The 24,451-nt window shown below is 41.6% G+C and overlaps 1 protein-coding gene across 1 annotated transcript; it reads right to left on the reverse strand.

The window, feature by feature from the left end:
* Window positions 1–4,711: 4,711 nt before the first annotated feature.
* Window positions 4,712–14,383, reverse strand: LOC118841524. The gene is made up of 7 exons (XM_036749030.1): window positions 14,317–14,383; window positions 12,432–12,487; window positions 10,249–10,489; window positions 9,412–9,611; window positions 8,389–8,484; window positions 5,744–5,758; window positions 4,712–5,005 (listed from the first exon to the last, which is right to left on the reverse strand). Exons 1-7 carry the CDS (start codon window positions 14,381–14,383, stop codon window positions 4,712–4,714), a joined length of 969 nt encoding a protein of 322 aa, XP_036604925.1.
* Window positions 14,384–24,451: the final 10,068 nt, after the last annotated feature.

The raw sequence follows: 24,451 nt of genomic DNA on the forward strand, positions 1-24,451 counted from the left end.
AGTTTCTCACTCCTATTACCACTCCAGCCTGAGTTCCCATCACCCAGCTTATTCTGTGGGACAGCCCCAGCATTATTTTCCCTCCTGCCTTTCCTTGTCCCCTGATAGCAGCACAGAAAAATTTTAAGCATCCGAGAGGTAACCACTACAGGATAATCTATATGTGTATTAAAATAAAGAAGAAAGGAAATATAACAAATGGTGCTATGAATAAAAAACATGGGTAATTATACCTCACTTTTAATTTCCCTTATTTGTTCCAGTTCTAGTTCTGAACTTCCAAAGGAGAATCCTGTCTGGACTGGATTCTTGGCCTGCTCCTACAGTGCCTAGCACAGAGGATGTGTTATATAAATGCTCATTCCCTTCCTCTTCTAACTGGCAGGTTCACTTTGGCAAGACCATTAAGCCTTTTTCCTTCTAGAACCTGTTTTCCCAGCGGGGATGGAAGGGCACCCCTCTCACCCTACAAATAAGTGTTACTGGGTTTTAGCTTATAAGAAGTTCCTAGAATCCCCAATTTAGGGCCTGAAGAAATACAGCCCTTGCCCCACAACTGAGAAAAACTATAGGCTTCCAAATCATGCTGCCTGGTCTTCCATTATCATGGAGACTGAACATCTGGTCTTTAGAAGCTTGCTTCCTTTGGCATCTTAGACCATCATGGAGACTGAGCATCTGGTCCTTAGAAGTTTGCTTCCTTTGTCTGTATCCAATTAATCCTATCTATCCCCTTTTACCAGTGCATGCAACTTTATGATGCCATAGGTCCACTGACCTCCATTGTATTAGAGCTGGAAGATTCATTGTAGACCATCTAGTCCACTCTCCTTGCCTTTTATAGATTGAGAGATTAAGAAGTAAATGACTTGCCAGTCACACAAACTAATAAATGACTGACCTAGAACTAGACCCAAAGTCTTGATTTCAAGTCTCTAATTAAAAAAAGTTTAAAGCTATGTACTTCAAAGGTTTAATATTATGTAGAGAGCCACTACCCCCCACCCTAAAAAGCTTGTAAGGTGTAGCACTCCTTATACCTTTTACCACTTCAATGAAGGAAAGGGGGTATTAAGGGGCAGGGAGGTAGTTAGGTTCACAGTTTAGCTCAGTTCCTGTAGTCTTAAATTCTGCTTCTAAACCTCCCAGGGACCAAGTCCTGGCACCCTGGCTTTTCAAGGTTTTCCTGCTGAGCTAGCTGGCTCCACCATCCCACCTGCAGTCTTGGCTTCAGGGTTGCCATGACTTGAACACCCAGGTTCAGAGGGAGATCACCACTGACCCCTGAAACTCAGAAGGATAAACAACACAGAACAGAGATCCTCATCCCATTTCTTGGAGCTAGGATAACAGAGAGGGCTCAGGAAGGTATGAGGCTCATACTATGGGGGAACTGTGATATTTACCCTTTGGAAGCATAGGAGATAGTGGTCAGGAAAGAAGTTATCCGACTATGGTTAAGTATAAAAGTACAATCTCTTCTGGTTATGGAACCAATCAAAGGAGGGATCTCCCATCTTTGTGCTAGGAGAATTCTGGGAATCATGGTACTTCCATGTTAGGTGATCTGGTCAAGCCCCATTTCCTGTTTGTAATTTGCTGTCCCTGGCAAGTTGGCAAGGTTGTATTTTTAACACAGTCCCTGTCCTAAATTGAGAGCAGTTCTCTCTGCTCAGTGTCCTTTTGCTTGCTTCCCCAGTGATACAGTAAATTCCCAAAGAGCTGGTGATGCAGTATTGTATGCAATCCCACATGTACAGATGAAGATTAGTTATTCCTCTAATGGGACTGGAGCATGCCCAGATCACCCAACAGAAGCACCCTGCTTCTCCTACCACATGGATAGGAGTGGGGGGTGTGTGTGTGGTCTCCTTTGGTTGACACAAGCAGACCAGGTTATGTCTGACCAGACACGGGTAGTCTTGAGAGCTTTTTTGCCTGGTCTTCCCTGTTGCATCCAGAGATTGAAGACCATAGTTCACCCACAACTCAGGAGCCATGAATTGAACCAGGAAGTGGAAAACCTTCTCCCCGTGCTCTTTTACCCTGCCTCCAAGAAATAGGTTTGGTTTTTTGTTTGTTACTATTTTGTCTTGTTTGTTCTCCATTTTGGGTTCCAGTGGTGATAACAACTAGACTAGGAGTTCAAACCATGGAGATGTTGGAGCCAGGCTTCCAGGTGGGATGCTGCATCTAGCCAGCCTGACAGGGAAACCTGGAGAACCCAGGGTGCCTGGGACTCAAGCCCAAAACAGATTTTGAACTTGGAACCAGTATTGTGCTCTAAAAGAATTGAGTAGTGACGTTAATTCCCTTCTCCTCCCCAAAGACTGATGTCTGTGAAGGAGGGAAGAATCATTCCTCTCATCTGTGGGAAATTTCATGTATTTATGATTATTCCTTTGAAGTAAATTTCTTTGTAAAAGCTAATCTGACAGTGGGTAAGTGGAGATGAATGTAGGTGATTCTCCCCATCAGTAAACATACATACACACTTGGGGGCACACCATCACTGAGAGCAGGAACCATCTTCTGAGAACCTAGACATACCCAACCTCCTTAGGGGTACTGGAAAACCCCAGAGGAGGTGAAATGTAATAGAGTTGGCTTTCAGGCATCTAGGGCAAGGGTAGCCAGTGTTACATTACCCAAAATAAAATTTTTCAAATTCAGGAAAATGAATGTTTTATAAAATTTACCAAATATCTCTATTTGCTTAGTCTTAAAGGGCCTTTTTCAGCCTAATAGACAAAAAAAAGAGCAAAGGCAGGCAAAGAAAATTGGCTTCTCATTTCAGGCCACACTCCATGGAGTTTTCACAAGAACTTGGGACATACACCATCCCACCTGCAATCCTGGCTCCAAGGTTGCCATCATGGCTTAAGGTTTGTGTGGGTTTACCACCAGCACCTGAAACAGAGATGCAGAAACTCAGGAGACCCCAAGCTCATTTGTTGGAGCTGGGACAAAAGAGGGGAGAGGGAAGGTATCCCACCTTCATAGAGCCCATGCTGTGGGGGAATTGTGATCATCACCTGGAAGCAGCAGGAAGGAATGTGGGGGGGAAAGTCAAGTCAATGATTCTTTACACCGTACCACATGTCCAGGCCAGCTTACCCAGAACAGGTTCGAAAAACACATAATTGCTAACTCTGCCCCTTATAGTAGTGTTGCCTTGTGAGCTGGGTGCCTTGTGAGGTGGCCGAAATTACTAAAGATCCTGGGAGTTTTATTTCTTTTCTAGCCTGAGAAGAGGTTAAAGGATTCTGAATATGGACTTAGTTTTCTACTTTAGTGACAGTTTTTAAATCTCTTACGGATGGGAAAAAGGATGAATTAGAGAGGAAAGGGACCAGCTGAAGAGGCAGCTTTAAGCCCTAGAGCACGTGGTGCTACTCAGTTTTGGATAGTGAGAGAAACTGCTGGAACAATGAGGAATTACATTCATTCTCTCTTCTGTTTTGTTGCTTCCTGATGAATAGTACAGTTAAGTGACTCTCTGCCATTTGACATTTTTCTGGTTATTTGCTTTTTTAAAAAGGTTACTAGACAAGAATAATTTTAATTGTGTCCTGAGTTGGTGTTTTTATTATTTTTTAAATAACCACATTCTTTAAATTTATTTTTAGTTTTCAACATTCAGCAAATTTTCTCCCCATCTCTACCCTCCCCAAAATCAGATTTTGAACTTGGAACCAGTATTGTGCTCAAAGAATTGAGTAGTGAAGTTAATTCCCTTCTTCTCCCCAAAGACTGTCATTTTGTGGGTTCTGTAGCTCTAGAATTTCATTTTTTTCAGGTGTTTGGTGATTTAGTGGAGAACTCAAGCATGGGTGTTTTCATGCTGCCATCTTGGCCCCCCCCCCCGAATTAGTGTTTTTTTCTACTGTTATGAAGTAGGGGCAACTTTTGGATAGTTTATTATATCTGTCTGGAAATCATCCCCTTTTTGGCAATCAATCCAGCACCTAGGGGTTGAGAGCATTTTATGAGTTATTCAGAATCCATAGTTTTCTAGCTCTGCTGAGAAAGAAAGCCACATAGGACTAATACCTTTGGCCTAAACTAAAACCCTCTACAACTAATCTCATTATCTCCACAACAGATGGGTCACTTTGCAGCAAGGGCCTTTGGATTTTCTCCATCCTGCTGCTCCTCCCACTTCGAGGGAGGTGTAGTGGTAGCAGAGAAATCAAAGAAAGTTTGATGGCCTTGAATAAGCCCCGCATGGGGGGAAGGGAAATCACACTGTTTCCCAAGCACTGCTTAGCATTGCACAATTATTCAACCATTTGATCCTCTCTCCAACCCTGGGAGGTAGGTACTGTTATCCTTATAGATGAGGAAACTGAGGCAAATAGGGGTTAAGTTACCTGCCCAGGATCACACGGCTATTGAGGGTCTGAGGTCATATTTGAATGTGTCTGACTCCAGGCCCTGCACTCTATCCCTAGCTGCCCCAAATCTAGGATCACCTATTTTGCATTTAAATAATCCACAAATACTAAATCAAATAATTTTCGATGTGACTTTATTTGCATAATGTGAAAAATATACAGAGTGCAGTTATTAAGTATGAACTGGCATAAGACCGTTCGCCATGAATCTGAAAGTATCAACCTGATTCCATATCTTATTTCAAGATTTTTTTTCTTTAAGGAATGCCATTGCCTGTGATGGGATATTGAGAGGGGGAAAGTGGTCCTACACTTCAACCAGAAGGAATACTACCTTCTAAGAAACAAAACAATTCTTCTATAATTCCCTGGGCTTGAGTGAGCTGGAATTGGCTCAGAGTCAGACGATAGTTGTCTAGATCTTCAAACCTATTATTTAGTGAAAGGGTGGTGTAAATGTCCCGCATGGTATGAAAAGCCAGTCGGAGCTTGTCTTGTATTTGTACACTGCTTGAGAGACCCAGGACTTGAGGCATGAGGTCCATGAAGGCCAACTGTAATTTCAGAGCCATGCCATGGGACATGGCCAGAGCCTGGATTTCCAAGAGCTGCAAGAAAAAGGGAGGACAGACAGACTTTACTAAGTATGCAGCTGTTGCCCATTCTAGCACAAATTCTAGATTTCTGAAAAAAGACCTAATTAATAATGCCCTCTGCCTTCTATCACCTCCTCTTTAATTGCTTTGGCATAGATTTAGAAGGCATACACACACACACACATAGATATCCAATAGGCAATTGGAAATAGTTGGAACTTTTTTTTTTACACAAATCCTGGATTAGGCATTCTAAGACTCCATTTAAATGCTTACTCTTTTACTCATTCCCTGTGGGATTGTGGGGAAGATATTTTATACCTCAATCTCATCTGCAAAACAAATTAGTTGAATTCTAAAGTTGTTGCCAACTACAAAAACTTCTTTAGGCTACCTTTCCTGTCAATAGTACCACCATTCTTCTAGTCACTCAGGTTCAAAAGTCATCTTTGGATTGGGGGGAAAAATTATAGTAAAAGGAAAAATCAATTGCCACAATCAGCTGACTTAAAGGATTTCTAGTCTCTCTTCTGTTATCCTATTTCACGTCCTAGTCAGCTACTAAGTATGTGAGGGCCACTTTGAACTCAGGTTTTCCTGACTCCAGGGCCATTGCTGTATGCACCATGCCACCTAGCTGCCCGATGCATCTTACTGTACTGTTCTGGTCCACAGCTAGAACTAGCATGTGTTCAGTGCTGGGACCCAGATACTGACATCCTGGTTCTCCCCCCTCCTAGCCCCGGCTACCTGTTTGCTGTCTTCCTCATCTGCTTTGGGCTGTGTCTGAGGGTCCTGTGGAGGTCAGGTCCTTTTCTTGAGGCTTCTTCCTGCCTCTCTCATAAGATCCAACTGGCCTGGGGAACTTGTGCTTGTGCAGAAGCAGCCAAGATGACTTAGATCTGGAATACTTCTTCATAATCCCTAATAAACTCAGTCCTAAGCCTTATCTGTCCCTGTCTTCCTCTGTTCCTCCTGAGGGGCTTTTTTTTGTAGTTTTGGAGCAAGATCGTAACTGGCAGTCACAAAATCCAAGTTTGAATCCTGCCTCCACTTGGAGCTTTGAAAGTTAAACCTTCCTGAGGCCCTTGTCTCTTCCTTTCCTAAGTGAAAGGGATACCTCCAAGACTCCTTTCAGCTCTATATCTACAACCTTTTGATTCCAGGTCTTTTCCTTCTCTTCCTTCAGCATGTTCTGGTTTTTATGGAATCTAGCTTTCTCCTGAAGCTACATACCTTGGTGCCTTCTCCAAGGCTGACTGTTGCTCCTCTCAAACATCAGGGTTCAGGGACAACTGGGATACCACTCCTTTGCTCTCTTTCTGCCACAACCACTGCAACTCAGCAAGCAAGTTGTCTTTTGAAGTCCACTGCTTCCTGTCTAGTTACTTGTTGCTTGTCATCTCTGGACCTCCAGCTGACCTTCCCCCTCTCCAAGTAGGACTACTTGTCTCAGCCTTACCCTAATATCTGCTTCCTTCAAATATCCTGGCCTTCTAGAGTCCACATTCAGAAGACCTTGTCACTAAGCTACACCAGACTCAAGTTGATTTCATAGCTGTTTCTCCTGCATATTAAGGAGTGGTCACCTAGCTACAGCTTCTGTATACAACAGGATACAAAAAAATAAACCAAACAACTGACAAGTTTTCTAAGAGCCTTGATAATCTTATCCCTAGAATACTTTCCTTTATTCCCAACCTGACATTCTCTCTAGTTTTTCCGTCTCATCCCCAAAAAAGCAAGAAGGCAAGAGAATCTTCCTCTAGAGGCACATTGTAAAAGGCAGCTCCCTGACAACCCCTCCCCCCAAGTTCCACAATAGCTCCCACCATATTGGAAAAGTCATCATCTGGCTGCCTGGATGATACTGAAAGATCTCAGTGCCTTTCAAATCACTATGCTGAGGATTATCTTTTCTGTCCCCCTGCCTAAATTTACCCTTTTTTTTTGTTAGGTCTAGCAGAAGTCCCTATTCTCCATGAAATCTTCCTCAAATAATCTTAAAACTTACTTTATTTTTTGCCATTTTATTTTCACATACTACATTTAGTACTTATGAAGGCTACACAAGCCATGAGTAGCTACCCTCAAGGAAGTCATAGGTATGCCTTCAAAGATATACTATTGTCTATTGATACTTCAGATAGAAGGTTCACTAGAGCCTCTGAGGGATCCAGAATGTTTCAAAGTCAGCTAGGGTAGTTAATGCATAAGTAATTGGTAACTAAAGTGCCATTAGCAGTGTTGAGGTATCAGAATCATGAGTTTACCTTGAACCCTAGAGCATGGTGCCATTTTCTTTTCAATCTCCTGTGATTTGTTGGACATAGTTACCCCTATAGTAAGTCAGACCTATGGTCTATATAGCTGCCTTAAGGTCTTGAGTTTCATAGAGTATCATTTCCAAAGGCTCTGTAATCCAAGACTTCCTGAACATTCCAGCTTTTGACATGTTTAATGTTATGTTAGGAACATGCCATGTTGTCTACCAATTCATCTTAACCTATTCTTGTGATCTGTTAAAATATACATTGGCTTCAGTTGTTACATATTGGCCAACACCATTCTTCTAGTTACCCTCAATTTTCAGCCTGGTCGTTGTTCCAACTTCCTCATTCTCCCCGCCCCCCCCCCAGTCCTATATCCAGTTGTAGAGTCTTATTGATTCCATATCTTCCATCTGTTCCCTTCTTTCTACTTATATGGCCCCCACCCTGCTTCAGACCCTTGTTACCTTACCCAGAATATCATACCAGCCTCTCATCTAGATTCCTGGCCCCTCATCTATTTCTGATTAGTTGCCACAAGGCACCAAAGCAATCTTTCTAAAGCAGTAGCCTGTCATATCCTTACCTGAGAACTTTCCACTGTTTCCCGTTGCCTCTGTGATTTTTTACAATCCATTTTCTATTTAGTTTTCTAGGTTTATTTTCACTTTCCCTCTCTCCTTTTATAGGTTCAGTTCCAGCCAAGCTACCTACTTGCTGTTCCCCCAAACTTGAGAGATTCCTACCTTCAAATAAGATTGACCACTTACATGTCTAGAACATACTTTCATCTCTATGTCATGAGAGTCCCTGCTTGACTTCAAGGTTTAGTTCTTGAATTATTCTCCTATGGTAGATCTTTCTGGATCCCCCAATTGGATTGAGTTTATTATGGATTATGAAGAAGTATTCCAGATCTAAGTCATCTTGGCTGCTTCTGCACAAGCACAAGTTCCCCAGGCCAGGTGGATCTTATGAGAGGCAGGAAGAAGAAGCATTTGCAATACATAGGAGCAACACTAAACAAATGTTCTTGAGGTCACCCATCCGATCTACAAAGAGATATCAATTTGACATTAATTTTCCATGTGCCTACAAGTCTGATACCTTTGTATCACCATCGACATTTTCGAACAGGCTCCTACTCCACTTGATCCACAGCTCAAATAGGGCCTTATGGCAATTCTGCCCATCCTCAGAATCTTGCTTTCTTTGATAAGCCTGGTGGAACAAAACATTTGGAAAGCTTGAAGATATAGGTCTGCCTTGTAACAGTGTTCTTCAGAACTGAGGCATGCTGCGTTTATTAAGGAGTCAGCAATTTATAATTCCTTCCCTATAGTTGGAGACCATCCTCTTATACATGCCATAAAAAGATAATTGCCATAATGGAAAGGCTAGCATGGCTTAAGTGGAATCTAGAAGCTTGCTTCTACCACTTTACCATCGCCCCCAATCACCCACACATACCACCACCCCTGCACCTCCTGGTCTATCTTGCTAGGTGGGTAAAGACCTGGCCGTGCGGCATAACAAATAAGGTCAGTATCCATCAAAGCTTGTACCCCCTTGTACAATCTTGGGCAGTATTGAGAGGCAATGTCCCCAACATAGGGTTTAAGCCCTGGCCAGAATCAAATGATTTTAATATGATCATTCTGGGCATTATACTTTAAGAACATTGATGGAACAGAGATCAAAAGAACATTCAGAATGCTGACAGGCCTTAAGACCATGTCAGATGAATAGACAATGATTAGTCAAGAGAAAGGAAGACTTTAAAGTCCTTGAATGAGCTAGCCTGTACTGGAGGTTAGGGTTTTTTTTTTGGTTTGTTTATCTACTGCTCCTAGTAGGAAGAATGGGGGATGGGGGGAGGTAGACTTAGATTATACATAAAGGAATTGTGTAGGGAGTGAGTGGGGGCAACTTACCAAATTATAATGAGCTGCCTTAAGAAATGATGACTGGGTTCTTCTTTACTAGGTCATTAAACACAAGTTGGGTGACTGCTTGTTAAATGATAAGGGACTAAATGGCTTTTTATGCTAAATGGCTAAATGGTCCTTCCAACTTAGATTCTTCAAAAATGGTCTTAGAAAGGACCTGGTTGGTGTTAGAAGTAGCTTAGAGCATACAAAATCTTACCCATTCAATTGCTTCATAGAGAAGGTACAAGAGTTTTCTGATGTTGTTCTTGGCACCTCTGATATTTTCCAATGCATTCTTATATGCCTGGCACTGGAGGTGGCTTGGCAGAGAACCTAGTGATGTGAAGTAGGCTGTGCCTTTTGAAGACATGTCTCCAAAATAACCTCCGTCTTCCTCTGAAGCTTCTTGGATAGTAGCTAATTTGAATGTTTAAAAAAGCATTAATAATTCTACTTGAACATACTTAGTTAACATTTACTAAGCCCCTATTATATGCCAGGCAACGTGCCAAAGGCTGGGAGTACAAGAGGCAGCAAGACTGTCCTTGCCCTCAGTCTAACGGGGGAGGCAACATGCAAACAAATATATGCAAATCAAGCTATATGCAGGGTAAATAGGGCATAATTAACAGAGGGAGGCATTCGAATTAAGAGGGGCTAAAGACCAGTAGTGAGCCAATCTTAGAGACCTTGACAATCCATAGGATATTCCCTTTGCTTCTGTTGTGAGGAAAGCTAAACTATGCTATGTGACCAAATCCATCAGGATATCCCGTTTTCCTTAAACCCAGGCATCAGGCACTAGAATCATAAAACAGCATCAGATTCTTATTCAGAGCTGAATATGTAACAGTCATAAGACTGCTGTACTCTTAAAAATAAACTTACATGCAAGTGAAGTAGCAACTTTACATATAAAGGAAGCTAGATGACTAAGTCATAGTACATCATGAAACAGTCTAATCAGAAATTAGCCAGACTGTTTTACACTCCAATGCAGAACTGAATAAGGGAGAAGGCCAGAGGAATTGTGTGTAGCTCGATAGTCACTGACCCTCATTTGGTGAGAGTGGGAAGTATTTGTCCACAGTCATTTTTAATTCTTCTAGTGTTTCTTTCTCCTCTTGGATTTCCGACAAGATTTTCTCTTCATCAGACACAGACTTTGTGCTCACATTACTGATGCTTATGGCATCGTCCTTGCTCGAGTAACCACTACTGGCATTCATTAATGAATCACTTTCTTTTGATGGTTGAGCTTTGTCAGGTATGATCTCTTTAGATGAAGGTGGTATCTAGAAAGAGAAACAAATTTATAATGCCTTCGGCTCATGTTATGGTACCAGTCTTTTCAGCTTAATATCCCCAAACATGTACTAATAAATACTAGGTTCCAACCAAACTAGATTTTTGGGTCTTACTAGGTTATATGTTTTTGTCTCAACTTTCTTGATGTATGTGACCATTGCTATTTGGGTACATCTAATCTATTTTAAAGGTTAGGAAGGCTGTCCAGTAATAATTTATAGGAATTGAAAAGTGCTGACAAGATCTACCTGAATAGAGATCAGCAAATGTTCCCATCTTTGTATCTGTAGCAGTGGGCTTTCCATATCGTAGGCATTTGTGTCAACTATTTTTTTTTTGAGCGCTCAATTAGTCAAGGTAGACAAGAATCTAGTTTACCATTACAAATATTTAACAGTTTTAAGTTTCTTCCAATAATTTTAGAGCTCCCTCTTATTTAATACCACTTAGAATTTGTGTTCAAATGTGCATTTCGTTTGTATTTTGAAGTCTGTTAACAGGAAGACTCAAGGTTCAGTGGGAAAAAAATGTTGGAAGAGAAAGTGCTTTGTAACTCCCCATTTAGAGAATGAAGGAATAGAGGCATATATAGTTCTGAGAGACAGAGACCCTAGATAAGAGACTAATTTTAGGCACAGAAACAAAAGTGCAGGTTAGACAACTGAGTATGGAAGTAGATATCAGATGCTATCAAAAAGGACAGAAAGCAAGGGAAACATAATTACAAAAACATGGTTTTGGAGAAACATGGTAATGGGCGGCGGGGGGGAAGAGGAATAGGTTTGAGTGCGACGTGTAGAGCTGGCTCCACATAAAGGTATGAGTCTGAAATTCAAGGCTTACAAAATTTGCTGGGACAACTCCATGTGGAAAAGAGGTTTGGGCATGTCCTGCTGTATGAAGGGAACAGCTGAGGAAGGGGCAGGTACAAGGCACCACAGTCCCTTTCAAGAAACCCTGCCATACTTAGTGGGAAGAAACTAGCTGATGCTTCACCTGATCTCCATGCTGCCTTTGCTCATGGCGCTACTACCTTCCTTATAGATACAGGGGTGTGGTCTGGGCCTGGAGTCAAGACTGGGGTTCAAATGTGACCTGAAATATTTACTAGCTGTGCGATTCTGGGCAAGTCACAATGTGTCTGCTCAGTTTCCTCAACTGTAAAACGAGAATGAAAAATAGGACCCGCCTCAGAGGTTTTTTTTTGCGGATCAAATGAGGTAATTTTCAAAGCACCTGGCACATAGTAGGTACTTACTAAATGCTAACTCCATTCTCTCTGCAGCCCTTCCCAAAACTTTTTTAATGTTGTGATCCGTTAGTACTGAGGACAAGGTACAGATTTCCCTCTGTATTTAGAGGAAAAAACTTGATGTTTTACTTATATCACCCAGGTTTACCTTGCTGTTAAGATTTCCTTTTAATTAGTCAAATGTTTCACTTGTCCATAGTGGTTCCCTCCCTACATTTTATACCAGGTTAAAGTTTATTCGTTTTATCGGTTAGCTTTGGCATCTATCCATTCGTTTTTTGTATAATCTTTTCCCAGGCTCTTTAGTCTGCCTTCTTCAGTTTTCCACCTATCAATATATTCAAGTTAGTTCCTTTTCAAAAAAAAAACACACTTTAAAGAGGAATTTATATAGAACCCTTCTTCAGTGTACCAGAGTTAGCTCTTTAATTCAGTCTTGAATTTAAAAGGAAATATTTTTTAAAAGTTTAGAAGAGCGATATGTAGTAGAAAGCCTCCAAAAGGCCCCTAGGGACTGTGTTCAACACACCTAGGTCATTTACTTCTTTCTTATAATGAACTCAGTGCCAAGCTCTGATAGGATGCTATACACTAAGACAATTTTGAGCTGTTAGACCCAGGACTGGATTATTTTCACAGTGGAATCAGAATTAGCTCAGACGGTTAGTCAAAATTACCTCCTGTGGTACTTGTGGTATGCTCATTCTCTCTTGGCTGATAGGCTCACTTGAATCTGAAAATGAAAGCATTATTAGTTAAAAGCTAGAAGGTGTTGATGGGCATACCCTCCAGTAAGATAAACTAGTACCAGTGGTGATTAGTAGAACCACCACTTCTACTTTTTCCTTCTGCCTTCAAAAGAAATGATCAGTGCAAGGGAAGTTTCTATTTCACAGAAAATGACTACATTGAATTCAGAGGCTGATTACTCTAAAATCTTTACCATTAAGATGTTTAACAATTCTAACCTGGTTAGTTGATTTACAGCAATAATCCCATATTCAGGATCTCAGCTCAATGCTTTTCTTTAAGGCATCTGTTGCCTACTTTCTACTGATTGGTACAAATACAAATAGGTATTCTGAGGTAGCATGCCGTAACAGAAAGGGCATTGAATTTGGAGGTAGAGGGATTGGGTTGAAATCCTGTCTACTTACTGCCTGTGTGAACTTGAACAAGTACCTTCCCTTTCTCTGGACTGGGGTAATTCATTTGCAAAAGGGAGGGGCTAGATGAGATGATCTCTTCAGCCCCTTCCAGATCCAAATACTATTGTCAATTCTCCAGGCTTAGGCTGACTACAAACATAATAAAAGGTCTCAGGTGAAATGCTCATGGTAAGATTAGAACTTTGTCTGTAGAGCATAGTCATCTTGTTGGGAAGAACACTCCATCCATATTGCCAACAAAAGGAAGTCTGCTATTTTGTTTTATTTTAACATATAGTAAGTAAGATGGATTTTAATGTGCATAAAATGGATTTTTGTCATTATTTAGAGTTCAGTTTCCCAGGATCTATGCCCATAACAACCTCAGTTTCCCAGGATCTGTGGCGGTGACAATCTGTTTCCCAGCTATTAGATATGAGTTCCCAGGCTCATGGTTCAAAATATCTCCACCATGCTTGCGCAGCATTATATAAGGATAAATAATATAAATATGCATGCTGAAATTGTAAACATCCACTGTGACTGCACAGTGAGATATAAGGATGCAGTGATGTGAGGCTCTTGCTGGCAAAGCCTTCTTTGGCTGATGCCCTATAAAAGAGGTGGTCAGTGGTCAGTGAGTAGGGGAAACATGCACAAGCTGGAATGCTGTGTGCCTCTACTGGCCGCCATTGAGGCTTGAGAGGATTTAGGGGAACCCTTTAGGATTGGCTGCACATGTTGTTCCCACCTCGACTAGGCCCATCGAGACGCAGGGGTAGTTGCCCCCCACCTCCCCCTTTCTCTCTGACCCCTGCAAGAAGAGTGATTAGGGAATGCTGTAGGAGTTTGCAGTGCTCCCCTTATCAGCAATTCTGTGTTAGAGAAGACAAGACTAGAATAGACCTTCTTGTAACCCCTTTGAATCTCTTTCCTGTCTGACCAGATCAAAAGTGAACCTGTTAGAGGCTGGAATCCAAAACCTCCAGTGCCTCCTGTGTATTATCTGTCTGACACATATTTATATTACCTAGGTCTAGTATTTAGAGATTGTTTCTTCGACATTCCCACACAATAGGGCTCCTAGGCTGTATCACCTTGGGGGTGGGGGAAAAAGAATCGTTTCCAACAACCAAAACAGCTGTTTTGGCCCAACTATGGAAGTAATCAGAGCCCTCAACTAATTCCAGGTCAAAGCTCTGAGATTGGAGAGCTTTTGAGTGTGATATTTTAACGTCACTTCATTCCTGGCCCACAAGAGGGAGTTTTGCTTGAATTAGTAGGCCAACTTTCTCCAAACCAAATTCAAGTTTTAAGCCATTTAAAGCATGCCACTAAGCAGGACTATCTCCTCATTCAAGAGGCTCTGCTAAGTATACCAGGGTCACTTCCAGTTAAACCAATGTTCACTTACCTTTGGTAGCGAGCCTAGCCACAATCTCTTTTGCATCAATAAGTATCTCGGGGACAGTCTTCTCCATCTGTGATGGGCTTGTTCTCAAGGTTTCTGCAAGATGGATAGTCTCTTTGCCAATAGTGGATATATAGTCTATGCAAGACTCCTTTATGCCAGTAGCAGTGATATGGCTAAAGGTATACCCAGGCCTTTATTCTTCCCAGTCCAATCTAAAGGGAAAATCAGAGTAATTAAATGAATGTCAAAGAGACATTACATTATATTGGATAGGAATACTCTGGGGAATTTCACCTTAGCAGAAGAACACACGTGGCCATGCAGTATAATGGCAAAAGCACTTGATTAGGAGTTAGAACACCTGGATTTCAATTTGTGTTCTGGCACAGCTGTAATGTTGGGCAGGTATTTTAACAATGTAGTTTGTTCCTAAGTGGCACAGTGCATAGAGCACCAGGCCTGGATTCAAGAAGACCCAAGTTCAATTCCATCATCAGTTACTTACTAGCTGTGTGACCCTGGACAAGTCACCTAACCCTGTTGCCCTCAGCCCGCTTATCTGTAAAATGGGCTGGAGAAAGAAATAGCAAACTGTATTAACAACCCAGCTAGCAGATTCTGTGGGGGCGTAAGATGCACAGGCTGCTGGGACCCAGGAGGCTGCCGGGCCCCAGAGGGCTGCCAGGAAAGCACAGGTTCTTTTTAATCTGCTTAAACAAGGAAAGCACGGTGAAGGGACTGACCAGCTTACTTTGTTAGCATACAGACAACATTCATTTAGTTCAGGGGAAAACGCCAGCATTCAGTTACCATTCAGTTAGTTCAGGGGAGCAAAGAGACAAGCATCAAGAGATATACCAAATACAGATTCATTCACGCACTTCAGGGGAAAAAGCCTGCACCTTGAGCTTCAAGATATTCATTTAGCACAGGGGAATAGAAACCAGCACCCCGAACCTCAAAACCAAAATACAAGCAAATTACAAATATCAACAGACAGACCCAATACAATTCATAGTTACCAACACTTGGGCTCGGCCTGAGAGCAAGGGCTGGCCCAGAGTCACACTCCCGGTTGCTCCCACACCAACTGCAAAAGGAAAGAGAAATGTTCAAGCTGTCCTCTCCCCTCTTATAGAGTTTTTGACATCATCAAGGGCCGCCTGAATGACCAGAGCCGATTGGTTCTTGAGCTGGCCCCTCCCCCTAGCGTAGACCAGGTTAACACCCAATAGGGCGTGGCTCTGGTTGAGTCACTCAAAAACAAAGGACACTCTGGCTACACAAACCACTCCAGTATCTTTACCCAGAAAACCCCAAACGGGGTCACATCTCACTTGACTGAAAAAATGACTGAACAACTATCCCTAAGATACTTTTACTGTGTGGCACACAGGATCATTGAGGACCAAGTGAAATTAACATATGTGAAGAGCAAGAAAATTATCCATGTTATCCAAAAGTGTGAAGAAATGGTCCAAACTTTTGGGTGCTGGACAAAAAGAGGGAGGTGGAGAAGAAACCTGCCAAAATCTAAGGATACAATACCAGTTGCTGTCCCCATATCCTTTGGGTCTTGTTTCAAGGAGAACTTTTACCCCCTCTCCCTGCTTCCTCCCCAATATTTCCCTAGCCCTTTTAGGCTGCATTTATACATGTGCACATCAGTATTAGGTGCCACCATATTGCAACTTGGTTTCTGAGGGTGTTTTTTTGGAGGCCAGAGGAAGAAAACAGGGAAAGTTCATATGGATCTAGAAGGGTACAAGGAAACCTTTTCCCATGCCAAGTCCAAGAATTCTTCCACCTTGCTTAAAATAGCAGTGCAAAAAAATTATTTAATGCGAATTTATATGTTAGTGTAACTCCTTGTCATCTGAAGATGCAAGTGATCCTGAGAAAAAGCATCTTACTTTCTAGAGGCCTGTATGGAAGGAGGACCACAGTTTCGAGCTTGTGTATGGATGGTGTAGACCAATGAAGGGTTAGGAGAACAATTATAGTGATTGTAAGGAGGTTAGTGCTAGTCAAGTAATTAGTGAGATGGCAAGCTGGAAGGGGAAAAGGCCTGCATCTACTAGAGTCTGTGTAGCCCCATGTTTTCTCTTCACTTAGAGTATAGCTGGCATTTTAGAAGTTTATTTCCTTTCCAGAGGGATTCGTATTAGCACAGACCATTTACATATCAGATTTTACTTTCCTTCTGTGAAGCACATGAGGACAGCTGAATGGCCAACTTAGAACTGCCTATTTTCGCTCAACTCCCCAGTCTTGTAAGCAGTCAGTTCAGTTCCAAGGCATACCCTCTGGAAGTCAGATCAGAATTTTGTTGGCAAAGATGATTTCTTGTAGAGTCTAAGATGCTTGAATTTTATATGTTAAAAAAATAAAAAGCTGAGTTAAGGAATTGAATTTCTCCTAGGAAAGAAGTTAAGAAGTTGGTCACTCTCAGCCTCTATTTCCTCATCTGTAAAACAAGAATAGTGCTAGGCTCATGAGATTGTTGTAAGACTCAAACATCATGACATATGTAAGCAATTTGCAAACCCTTAAGACCTATCTACCTGTCATTATCAACATCATCACCCCTTCCTCCACATCTAAGTGGGGGAGGGAAGAGATGGAATCCAAGTACATGGGTTAGTAGCATAGTCTCTACACCTTCAGAAGGAAAGGGGAGGAGCAGCAATAAGAGGATGGTAGGGGTCAAGAAGCCTCCAACCTGGCTTCTTTAAAAAAATTGATAAGATTAGCCTAAGAGATGGGCTTGGCCTGGTAGTTTAATTAGTGAAGAATGCCATGTGATGGAGAAGAACCCACCCTCAGGGGGAGATGAGATGGCAGATCTGTTTAATTAGTATCCCCTCATTTTTTAGAATGAGTTATCACGAAAAACAAATCCCCTTTTTTGTGTCTTTGTGTGTTTAAGAAGCTGGAATGGGATTCAAGTATACACAGTTATGACAATGAAAGTACTAACTTATGAATTGTTTTGTCTTATGGTTGAAATGTAAAGGAAGACTGAGTACTGGGTTTGAAAGATTTGGAAAGGTAAACTAAGGTTGAGGGAAAATAGGAAAGGCAGATAAGAAAGTCTGGGGACAAATGGGAGTTAGCTAAGCCTCTCTTGTCCCGAGAATGATAGTTTCAGATGGTCAAAATAAGTTGGAGATGAGTGTGAGGAAATATTTAGAAGATGGAATAGTTATGTAGTTTGATTTGATAATCATTAGCTCAATAATCATTAGCTCAATGAAATTTGGGCAGTCTTATCTGAAGGATATTTATTTTGCTATTTAAGATTTTATGGGACTACAATTTAATATTGTCTTAAGCTCTGATTACAGGACTAGGTCACATGAAGCCAGTGATGGCATGGCAGGCATTGCAAGCTGAGAACTTGAAAGGTCTGTGTCTGGGAAAAGTCTTGAAGACGACTTTGGACACAGCCTAGGTAGGATTTTCCTGACTTTATTTCCCAACTCTGCTATATCCTTTCTGAAAAGGAAAGTCCCCACCCAGTTACTCCTAAGGCCTGCTTTCAGCACCTGGTGACTATAAGAATGGACTGAGATATCTTTGGCATTTCCCAAACCCCCTGGGACTCCATGACTCCACCAAGGAATGTCAATAGATAGGACTATCCCACTGAAGGATAACCTGGCAGACCCTTTCTAGCAGATATCCCTGGGGCTCTGGGACTCCACCAAAGAATGTAAATGAGATTATCCCACTAGTACCATAACCTGACCAAATCTTTTGATCAGCCAGGACCTTTGTTCCTGTTTCCCTGCCCTGTACCCCCACATATCCTATATAAGCCAAGCCATCACCCCAACACATGGCCATCGATTTGTGGTGCAGTACACCAATGGCCGCCGACTAATAAATTCTCCACTTAAAACTTATACTCTGTGGTGTGTCTCGCTTGCTCCTGGTACAACATTTTGGAGGCCCCAGCGAGATGAGGCGGTATTTTATGTTACTGCCCTGGAGACACACACAGAACTCCGGACCTCAACAGGGAGTCTCTGCCCCCGATCCACCTTCTCTCACTTCAGAGGGCTGGCTCCTGGGGATTACTTTTCCTAGGACTCTGATGTGGAGTGATGGTCTCGGAGAATGGGCTCTTTGCTGACCTGTCCCTTTTTGGCCTACAGAGAATTCTAGTTTTCAGACCTCTAGAGGGAAGGTTTTTCTGGTTTGGGGCTAGCCATTTGGGTCTCTGTTATCATGCTAAACCCTGACGAGGCTGTGGGACAGAGCTAGGGGGGCTGGGATTCCACCCTCCCTATTGGGGTGTGGGAAGACTGGGGTGTTTTCCTTGAAGAGGAAACCTGGTTTATTTTCTTTCCTCTGAGGGGACCTCCTTAGCCCCAGTTACCTCATGCTATTGGTTATCTGTTTTGTGTTGGGGTATGGGAAGATTGGGGTGTTTTCCTTGAAGAGGGAAGCTGGTTTATTTCCTTTCTTCTGAGGGGACCTGCTTAGCCTCAGTTAACCCATGCTACTGGTCTGTTTGGGGTGTGGGAAGATTGGGGGTGTTTTCCTTGAAGAGGAAACCTGGTTTACTTTCTTTCCTCTGAGGGGACCTGCTTAGCCTTCAATTCGATCCACACTGTGTTTTTTGTTATGTTTTGTTCGTGTGTCTATGTCAAAATTGTGAAATGTCTGTTTTGTTAAAATCAAATCTGAAATGCAGGCAGCCAGAGATTTCAGGCTGCAACTAGGGAAACAAAGACTCTTTCACCTTATGGTTCTGTGTGTGGCTGACCTGGAATCAGAACGGAGAAAAGGTTAAAATTTTGGCAAATTCTGGGTTTTAAATTGTTAAAAAGTTTGGAAATTGGTTAGTTGAATTTGGGAAGAAAGAACTCCTGAAACTGTAAATCCATTCGAGGAGCTCACTCTTGCTAAAAACACCTCCTCCCCACAAATGCCTTCTGGCTAAAACCTCCCTTAAAGTCTTCAGTGGGACTCTGGCATTTGTCTTAGTCCCTGATTCCCTTAGATTCAAGTACAAAAGAGGTTTTTGGGAGTGAGCAAGGGGGTGAAGTTTACTTGAATTACAGTCATTGAGATCTTTTCAGTAGGGCTGCAGTAAAGGTTAGAGCAGTCAAATCAAACTCCTCTCCTCCTAGATTGGATTAGAAGACAATGCAGGAGAACTGTAGGAAAAAACTTAAATCTCCCTCCCCACAGGGCAAAAGGAGGAGAGGGACAGAAATTCACAGACTAACAGTCAGTCCTGTGCCCCTGAGTACCTTTGTAGCCCGTCCTTGTGGTAAAGTTTAAAGGTAAAATTTGTGAAAGAGAGAGACAGAAAACCTGTATAAGGAATTTAGGGGGGTTGTAGAATAGCAGCTTGAGACTACCTGTCTAGTCAGGAGGCCATGTGCTCCTCTTGGCTGCCATGTGCTCCTGGCCACACCCTTCCCCCACCCTCCACAATGAAAGATTATCAGAGCTGAAGCTAAAAGGAAACTTGTAAAGAAATTGGGCTGGTTAGTTAGTGCTTGGAAGGGTAGGCCCCAGGGCCCACCTAGGGAGGAGCCCTTAGAAAACTAAAAGGCATTTTTTCCCTGCTCTTAAGGACCTTATCTTCCTTGGGATTCTGAAAAAAAATCCTTTTAGGCATTTTTGTATAAGATGATTTTGTATAAGATGATATTTCTAAAATTATACTGTATTTTAATTTGAGTTTGATTATGTGAATTGGATGCTTTAAAGGATGGGATGAAAAGTTGGTAATTTTAAACTGTCCTATTAGGTTTAGAAATGTATCTACCTAGCCTGAAAGGAGTGGTTCAAATTTTACATACATAATAATGTTTAGGGCATCGGTACATTTCTATAATATGAAAATATTTTGTTAGAGTTGCATTAGGTTAAGAAGTTGGCCAATTGCTGTAACCTAAGAATTTATTACCTCCAAGTTTTGTCTGGAAGTTCAGTTGGAATTGTTCTTGTTACAAATCAACTATTTTGTTAAAATGTGGTTTTATAAACAGTAACCTTTTCTTTTTCATTGCAGAGAGTATTGGGCCTTAGAAATCAAAATGTTACCACTAGTGGTTATGAATCAGATTTGATTTGCTTATTGTTTAATGTCTCTGATCTTTATCACTAATTTTTTCCTTAGAGTGCCAGTGGAGGGAGTTTCCTGCTCTGGAAGTCCTCCTCTCTTCATTCTCCAAGAGGACCAAAGACATCATGAGGGTGATGTCATGATCATAGAATGCACATTTGCATGTGCATTGGATATAAGTGAGGCAGGGCTGTGCAGAGTCATCATTGTCATCTCTCCCAAATGATCTTTGTAGAATGTTGACTTCATGAGAGCTGATATGGGTGGGGAGAGCCAGAGACAGAGAGAGGGTCCAGGACAACACCTTGGTTATAACCCATAGTTAGGGAGACAGGATCTGGATGATGATCCATCCAAAGAGGCTGAGAATGATTGTAGGCCCAAGTCTGGGCTCCTCTCAGAGATGTTCCCTGGGTGTACCCCTTTACATAAACTCCACCTCTTGGTATTTCATTTGCTTATATAATCCTTCCAGGATGCAGACTATAATGTCCCAAAACTATGCAGCCAGTCTCAAAAGCAACTATAACTGGTCAGGCATAGCTCAAGGACAAGTAATATAAACCAATAAAAGAGGCCTGTGGAAAGACCCTGGAAAGGCTTTCCAGGCCTGATCAGACCTTAGCATGGCTGCATGTGCTCCATGGGACCGAAGACCCATGACTTGGGAAATTGCACATCAAGCACCTGCTGGGATGCTACCATGGGCATCCCTGTGTGAGTATTCTTGGTCTAATTATATATGTTTGTTTAAATAAAAGTCAGTACCAGGAAGCCAAAGGCCTGTATCTTCTTCAGTATTTCAATATCCCCAAAGGAACTCGCTATAGATAAACAAGAAGAGCGCCAAGAGGGAGCAGTGTTTCTGTCTCTCTGTCTCTGTCTCTCTCACACACTCACACTCACACACACATACTTCCAGGGAAGAGAGAATATCCAGAAGTAGAGGGTGGTCCAAAAGGATGAGGTGTAAAAAAAGGACGGTGGAATGGAGTCTCAGTGGAAAGTGTTGTATTTGGAATCAGGAATTAATTTTGAATCCCAGCTCTACCAACAACTGGCTATGTGACCTTGGACAAATCTCTTCACATTTCTGTGCTTCCTTATCTGTTAGGTTAGCAGGCTTCTAAGGCACCCTCCTCTCTAAGGCTATTACCTTACATTCTTGTGAAATTGGTAATCTTGGTGGGGGGGGGAGCAATTTCAGTTGAGAGTAGTAGTGTGGTTACAAGTCAGTGGCAGAAATGAATAGGAGTAAAAGAAGTGGATAAAAAATGAATAGAAAGTTTTTTCTTCCCTAGAAATTTGCTGGAATAAGACATAGAATGATACTTTAAAAGCCTGGTAGGGGCAAATGTATGTAAAGTAAGGTCTGAAGTCAGCCACCAATAGGAAATAGGCCTCTAGTTGGAAGCTTGAGAAGAAAGGAGGTTTAAGGTTTTTATTGTGGGGGAATTCGTATATTAATAAAGGGGCTACAGTGAGGGCCCTACCGAAGTGAAGTAGCATGAATATGTAATGTTTGAAATTAATATTTCTCTAGCTTTGCTGGTAAGACCAACAAATATTTATTAAATCCTTGTTTGTTGTGTTGCAGATACTGTGGTAAAACACTGAAGGCTATTTGTTTAATGAAATAATGCCTGCCTTCAGGACTAGTTGGGAGATGAGGAAAAGTGCACCTAAAACTAAAAGACAAGTTTGAATATGATGAATTGCACTGAAGAGGTCAGTTAGAATGGCATGGGATATTATAGGACGAAGGGATTTCTCTTAAGTCAGTATGGTGGAAGTAATGTCTACTAAGGACTTGACAGAATCTAGGCTAGATTTTCCCTAAGAAGCAATGAAATCATCCTTTAGATTTAAGTGGTCAAAGGAACTAAGTCTCTTAATTGTCAATATTGCTTCATGGTGGCCTAACTACAAAAGTCCAGCCTACAAAGAATCAAGGGAAAGCAGCATTACAGAGGCTTCACTGGTACATTTTCATAACAAGAGGCTTAGAAACACTGAGCCAAAAGCTTTTAAGGCTAAAAAAAACCTGTTTCATTGTCAGTTGAAGGTCATTTTCCATGTAGCTTAGGTAGTGAAAAAATTAAGATTAGGTAGTATTTACAACAGCCAATTAATAATAATTTTTCAATATGCTTTTACATGTCCCTACGATTACTTGACCTTGGCCCTGCCCTGTTGAAGAAAAAAGCAAATAAATGAAATCCTCATCATAAACATGCATTGTCTAGCAAAACAAATTTCCACATTGACCAAGCCTAAAAACAGATGTCTTTATGCATTTTAAGTTATCACCTCAGGCAGAAGGTGAGGGGCATATTTCATCTTCGATATTTTGGACTTTGTGTTTGTCATTATTATGATCAGAGTTCTGAAGTCTTTCAAAACAACAGGTAAAGTTTAGATAAAATATGGTGTGAGGCTAGGGGTTTGAACTTTTCTTCCTTTTGAAAAAAAAGGTTCAACGGTGGCTTTAGTTTTTACATTACAGCAATTTCTGGATTTCTTCCCTTGGTATTTCCCTTGTAACAGAGAAAGATAATTAAGAAAATACAACAGCCTACCAAGTATGGCAGAATATGGAGCATTCTGCATCCACCTTCCCCTCCATTTCTAAGGAAATATTTTTCTCGTTTCTTCTCTGAGGACAAGATTGACCGATAGAATCGCATAGTGTTTGGCTTCATTTTGGTAGGGTTTTTGCTATTTATGCATTGTCATTATTCTTCTTATATTGGTGCAATATCATCCTTCCTGTGGCTAGTTTCATAAATTTGGTTCAACGAAGTTTGTTGATGTTAGAACCAGGGAGGAGAATCTCTTAAATACTCAGCATGTATCTGTGATCTCATGGATTTGCAAGTTCTCTCCCATGCTCAATCAACAAGCATGGTATTAAGTGCCAGCGATGTACGAAGTGCTGGGAATAGAAAAACAGAAATGAAACCAGACCTTCACCGAAAAGATATATATAATATATATACATACATGTACACACAAATATAGACAGATAGATTGTCCTTATAAAAAAATTAAAGGTAAGTTTGGGAGGGAGCAGGGAGACCAAAAATGGCTTCCTGTAGACTGTGGTGCTTGAGTAAAGAATCCGAAGAAAAAATGAAAACATACATTCCAGTATAAAGGCATAGAGATGAGAGATGGATTATCATATGTGAGGAATAGGAAGACCAGTTTGATTGGATCATAGAGTACAAAAGGCGGATTAATGTATATAAAGGAAGGGGATGTCCTCCCTCCAGTTGGTGTAATGATAAACAATAAAGACCACATAAGAGGAATAAGGAGGTATATTCACCCACTGATCCAGTTATGATGTTGTTCTCTGATAAGAAACATGGTTAGCACAGCAAACAAATTAATTATATACCCATGGAAGCTTTAAATGGCTAAGCTCTAGGGAGAAGCAGGCAAGTCTCCGAGCACATGTGGAATGAGACATAGGGGACCCATTTCAACCCCCCCTCCCAGGGTAACTTTGAAGGGGAACTTCTCCACCAGTAGGAGACATTACATCCAGGTGGAAACAGAGATGTCCTCAAGACAAACATGACACAGAGTCACCCAAGAGAGGAAGCTGCTTTGAGAAAGGGGACTCCTGGCAGCCAAGTCTGCACCCAGGGGAGCCATGTGAGGTTTTAGGTCTTGCAGTTGCAAGAGTTAGGAGTTGCCTTTGCTATACTTTCCGTTCACATGTGCCTCCCTATTACTGCCCACTCTTCCCATGGACACTGTAGTTATGTATGGGGAAAGTGCACCCTAGGTTTATGGAGAGGAACATTTATAATCCCTGGTTTTGCTATGCTTTCTTAGTAAATGCCTTTGCCAATGGCTAATTGTATCTGCAGGCTAATTGTTATTGGGAAGCACACTTGGTGGAAGCTTGTGATTTGTAGGAATATAGACCCACAGGATTACCCTCACATCCTGATGTAGCATTTATCCTTTTGGGGACCCAATCTATGAGGGTGAGTTAGGAAGGGAGCCCAGAGGCAGTGTTAAATGTAAACCTGT

Source organism: Trichosurus vulpecula, chromosome 1, assembly GCF_011100635.1.
Source record: "Trichosurus vulpecula isolate mTriVul1 chromosome 1, mTriVul1.pri, whole genome shotgun sequence".
Taxonomy (NCBI): domain Eukaryota; kingdom Metazoa; phylum Chordata; class Mammalia; order Diprotodontia; family Phalangeridae; genus Trichosurus; species Trichosurus vulpecula.

Excerpts from the sequence above, each read along its gene's own strand:
- LOC118841524 (XM_036749030.1), bottom strand. The coding sequence starts at position 14,383 with ATGGAGAAGACTGTCCCCGAGATACTTATTGATGCAAAAGAGATTGTG. Across the intron at positions 10,490-12,431 it reads TACCACAAGTACCACAGGAG|ATACCACCTTCATCTAAAGA; the intron begins GTAATTTTGACT and ends TTCTCTTTCTAG. Across the intron at positions 8,485-9,411 it reads TCTATGAAGCAATTGAATGG|GCTTATCAAAGAAAGCAAGA; the intron begins GTAAGATTTTGT and ends TTGTTCCACCAG.